The sequence below is a fragment of the Cupressus sempervirens genome, chromosome 3, assembly GCF_028749045.1.
Source record: "Cupressus sempervirens isolate cs-2001-9-10 chromosome 3, ASM2874904v1, whole genome shotgun sequence".
Lineage (NCBI taxonomy): Eukaryota > Viridiplantae > Streptophyta > Pinopsida > Cupressales > Cupressaceae > Cupressus > Cupressus sempervirens.
The window spans coordinates 734,873,732-734,879,198 of record NC_143120.1 but is presented as its reverse complement, the minus strand read 5'-3'; the positions used below and the strand labels follow the sequence as shown (position 1 = coordinate 734,879,198).

At 35.9% G+C, this 5,467-nt stretch overlaps 1 protein-coding gene across 1 annotated transcript; it reads left to right on the top strand.

Annotated features, from left to right (window-relative positions):
- Nucleotides 1-4,356: 4,356 nt before the first annotated feature.
- LOC149568892 (putative germin-like protein 2-2) lies at nucleotides 4,357-5,114 on the top strand. Its single transcript, XM_089816796.1, has 2 exons — nucleotides 4,357-4,492; nucleotides 4,582-5,114. Exons 1-2 carry the CDS (start codon nucleotides 4,357-4,359, stop codon nucleotides 5,112-5,114), a joined length of 669 nt encoding a protein of 222 aa, XP_089672922.1.
- The last annotated feature ends 353 nt before the right edge of the window (nucleotides 5,115-5,467 follow it).

Sequence of the window (5,467 nt, the reverse complement as noted above, 5' to 3'; positions counted from 1 at the left end):
CATCTGGTGCATGTCAAGCCCTTCCCTTTCTAGAACCCTCTTATACCAATTATAACTTATTGCATAATTTTTTTATGATCTAAATATACCTTGGTAAGAAATAGTCCTTCTATGTTCCATCATTTCCCCCTTCGCATCGTAGCTTCAATATTCTCCTCGATTTGTAAGGTTTATTGTTTCATTCACATTAATATATTTCAAGCTACTTTTACTCATTGAGAAATTGTAATATGGATATTTGCCTCATATATTTCCCAAGTCATGTTCTCCTTGTCACTATTTTATCGTTTTCACAATACTTCATTTTAGAACTAATTGCCTTGGAGATAGTGTACATTTTTGTTTTTACTGTGTCGATATGTAGGAGATCATGGTATGCCAAAAAGTGACGATATGAAATATAAGTCTTCATTGAAAAAAAAAAAAGAAGAAGCTATTTTTTAAAAATAATATCGCATTTTGTAAATATTTATTATTACGTCACATTTTACGCTTCTCCTACTATAACAAAAAAAAAATGTTATCAATTTGATGAATTCAATAATAACTTAAGGTGGTCAAATATGAGATTTAATATTCTACAAAAAAAAAATTAATGGAAAATTTGTAATTATCTAATTTCTTAGAAATAAATTATAAACAAATATGTGCTACATCCTAACATAATTGTATTACTTAGATCTAGAATCTTGTAAAAAAAAAAATATTATCATTTGACTTTGTTTAAGATGGTTAGCCATTCACCTGTTTCTAATCTTCTTATAAAGAAAAATTGTACTAATGTATTCAAATTTAAAGGTTTCATCATATAGAAATCATTCTTTCAGAAAATGATTTTCATATTACAAACTAGATTTAATTTTGTACAATTTCTTGTTGGAAACTACAATTGAAACAATTGTTTTGTTGTCATTAATCTCAAACCTATTGGTGAGATAGTGTTATCTGATCTAACTGCCATATCTATTTGATTGATTAAGAGGATTTGAGAAGTTGTTCATAACAGAAGCATCTAGAGGATAGGTTGAGTTTTGATGAGGAAACTAAAAATTGACACTTGATTAGTTGGAATTTGACAAGATGTATTGATTGTTCAAATCATGTTACAAGAGGAGAAGCCAGTAACGATCAAGTCTTGAAAGTGTGATAAAAGATAGATCAAATGTATAGGCTTGACAGAGTAACATAGTAGAAGACTAAAGAATTTTGACGTACATGCCAAGTGATGCTAGTGCCAACTGGGCTACAGTAAGTGTCGAGTAAAATCAGTATTGACCGAGCATCAGTGTCGACCGAGTGACAGTGTATATGTCGAGTGAGAAATTTAATAGCAATCGAGTAACCCAATGATGACTGAGTGTCAGAACACAGTGTTCCCCAACGAACAACATCTTAACTGTTTGCGACGAATCATAATTTCTAACCGGCCAAGTTGATTTCTTGGGATATGGAAAGCGTGTTGAGATAAGAATCAATGAGTTTGATCATTTAATTCTAGGAGAGGATTAGGTAAACGGCCTAAGAGATGGATTCCAAGAGAAGTTTCTACAAAAGAAGAGATAAACAAAATGGTGATCATATATAATTTATTTGATGGATTGAATCCTAAATCCTAAGATCTGCAGTGTTGATTAAAAGGAAAAGGATCATGATTTCCTGTTTAAAGAAGTACATGGGTAAAATTTCTATATGAGCAGAGAGACTGTATGCTTGTAAACAAGTTCCATAGATTTGGAGTTATTGTTGACATTATTGACTGGCGAATCTAAGCAGAAGGTTGAATTGAGTTGAGAGGAAGTGAAGGCTGATTGCTTGAATGGTTGCCAAGCAAATCAAAGCTGGGATGACAATGGAGGCCACACAATGAATCGGTACATGAGAACTGAACTGAGATGTGTACATGCAAAGTGAGTTATACTTAAATGATCAAACCGGTTATTACTTTCTAACCATTGTAAACAGTATTTGAAATCCTTTAATCAAGGTTGACCGAACAGTCATAGTGACCTAACAGTCTATGTAATTCCTCTAATAAGTTGTCGTTCTAATGGGATGTTCTGAATTCCTTTAACAAGGCCACTTCTAATAGGGTGACTCAATCCTTCAAATAACAAGGTCACATTTAATAGTTTGTATTGAAAACTTTTACAGGGTTGGCTCCTAACAGGGCCCGCTTAAGAAGAGTGAAACTTAGTGAAATGTTGTTGGTGGTTTTTCCTAAATTGGGCTTGCATGTTCAAACCTAGTGACAAACTTATGTGAATCTTATTGTGGCATTTTATCGACTAATGTTTACATTCTGTAAGCCTGCTATTTTAGAACAGTGAACCGCTAGCTAATGTTAATAGAAATTTATAGTGGAGACCGAGCAATAAAATGATAAGATCTGGAGTTGTTTAAGTGTTTGATTTTTCAATTGGTACATCTCGACCTTGGGTAACTAATTCACCCCACACCCTCAGTTATTATAAATATTCTAACACTTTTCATACATATTTTTAGCATAACATGATAACTTATTCCAAAAAAACTTGTCAACTTTCCTGACACTAATTTTCTGAATTTTCATTGCCACTTAAGAACCTAGTTTGACATACCATGATCCTTCAAATACCCATGTTCTTTCGCGTCATTAAATTTCACAATATTCTTTCGTAAAAGTTTAACTTGTAATATTTGATAATGACGAATCGGATAGGCCAATTCAGTGACTTAAGTATGGATTAGTTGCAACTAAAAATCTTAGGATTCAAAGATGTCGTGCTCAAACAATCTATGTTCAGCACGTGAACAGAGCTCAAGCTCATCTTAGTTTATTTCACAGATAAATTACAACTATGTTGTCACATACATAGGGAAGACTAATCTATCTAAATATAATATAGTTATCTTATTTTACTTTATTTTTAAACATATTTTGAGGTCATGTCTCATAAACATTATAAAATTTCTAAACACGTGCACCTATTCTTTCCTTTAAATTCTGTACAATTATTAGTTTTAATGATCCTTGAGAATGTAAAATGAATTATTTTTAATTTCTATCCTTTATGAATTTATTTATCTAATTCCTTTATCACACTACAATGAATGTGTCACTTATATCACTCAAGATAGATTGTGATAAAGATTTGTTTTATGTCATTTGGTTTAATTACATGTTGTATATAACTAGATAAACAATTTTGTTCACGAGAAAAATTTTGCCTCTATAAACTAATGATGAAATAACCTATTGTAGATTGCACCTATAGAGAGATACATATGGTGTCAAGCTATCCTTTTGGAACATGGAAACACTCTCAAGTTTTGGGTGAACCTGTGGTGAGATTGAATCTCTAAATTAAGGGGTGGCTTCCCCTAATGAATCGCCTAAAACTAAATATGGATAGAAAAATCCATAACAAGAAAGAAAATTTCATCATCCCAAACTTAATAAAACAATATTATAGAGCCGGGCCCTTCTGTTGGTTAATATTTCGAAAACTTCGGTGCGCGTGATCGTACGATGTAAAGCGGGCTGAGAAAAATGTGAACAAGGCTGCAGAGTTGGTGGGTTCCTACACAAATAAGGGAAGGGCTGGAACTTTTCTAACACTTAGGGCCCGTTTGGTGAGAGGAATAGGAATACGTATTCCAAAAAATTTGAATTCCTTGTTTGGATGCACCAAAACGGGATTGGAATACGAGGTAAAAATGGAATACGTATTCCATTTTTGGCCCAAAAATGGGATTTTGCAATTCCACCAAAATAGGTGTTATTGGAATACGTATTCCTATTCCATTTTTTTAAATTTTAGAAAACATAAATTTTCGGGTCCGCGAATTCCCATCAAGTATTGGCTGAACCAAACGGAGAACAGGAATACTTTTTATTCCAGAATACAATACGTATTCCTATTCCACTCACCGAACGGGCCCTTACGTACTCACTCGACCAAGTCTAAAGCATTTGAATCTGTTTTGTGGATACGCAGAAAACATTTCCGTGTTGATGAATATACTTTCCTGCACAAAGAGAGAGGAATGGGAAGAACAAATCTACCGAATCAGTTCGAGCAAACGAAAAGACCACCTACTAACCAAATATATTATAACTAACGACTACGTCAAAAATGAATTGGTCCCCTCAATTGTAATGAGCAATTACTCCATCAGCATGAATCAGTCCGTAAATAACAGGTCAACAATTGCATGATATTGGAAGTATATTACAATTAAACAATTACGTGGGAAAGGATTAGTCCTCGCATGTTTCCCCTATATAATAGGCATGTAATGGTCTTGTAATATACACAAATATTCAATCACACATCCATATCCTGAGCTCTTCTGTTGGAGACTCTCCAGCATAAAATGGCGAAGGGAATGATGATTTGCTTGCAATTGTCGTTGGGACTCTTCCTGTTGATGTGTTGTTACAGTGAAGATGTGATGGCGGCGGATGCCGATCCCTTGCAAGATTTCTGCGTCGCAGTCCTGGACAGCGAAGGTGAGTGCAGCAATATTAATCGTTTATGTGATTATTAATGATTGGTGTGATTATAACTACCGCAAACAGTAACAAATTGTATTGATCAGTTAAGGTGAACGGATTCGTTTGCAAAGAGGCCAAGGATGCATCGGCAGAGGACTTCTTCTTCAGGGGGCTGGCGCAGGCGGGGAACACCGACAATGCAGTTAGCTCCAACGTGACCCCTGCCAACGTAATGCAGATACCGGGGCTGAACACGTTGGGAATATCTCTGGTCCGCATCGACTACGCAGTGGGTGGAATTAATCCTCCTCACACCCACCCCAGAGCCACCGAGGTTCTCTTTCTAGCGGAAGGCGAGCTCTTTGTAGGGTTTATCGACACCAACAACACCTTCTTCAGCAAGACGTTGGAAAAGGGAGACGTGTTCGTCTTCCCCAAGGCGCTCGTGCATTTCCAGCAGAATGTGGGGAAGGAGAATGCGGTGGCCATCGCTGCTTTGAGCAGCCAGCTCCCGGGAGTGCAGACAATCGCCAATTCTCTCTTTGGCGCGAACCCCCCTCTCCCCGATTCCGTGCTCAGCAAGGCCTTCCGCATCACCCAACAGCTCGTGGTTTACATTCAGAAGCAATTCGCATAGCATTCCCATGCTCAATGCTCAATGCTCAACTCAATTCGTTGCATCATCCAATCTATTCAATAAATAAAAGAACACTAGAACAAGGCGTGGGGAGACCCTCTTTATTATTCACCCTTTTTCTTTTCCATTCCTTGGAATAAATGTACCAGAGTGTGGCTCTAATCTCCGTGCCGTTGTATTTTCTTTATTAAAAAAAATTGTAGTCAAATAAAAGTACTCAATATCATTATCGCGTTCTCGCACTATTTATGGGACACGTTTCAACAAAGAAAATTGGTTCTAGACTTATTTTGAATAGTTCTAAATAACGAGGTTAGTATATCTATAATACAAATAACTGCCTTCTGTTCGTT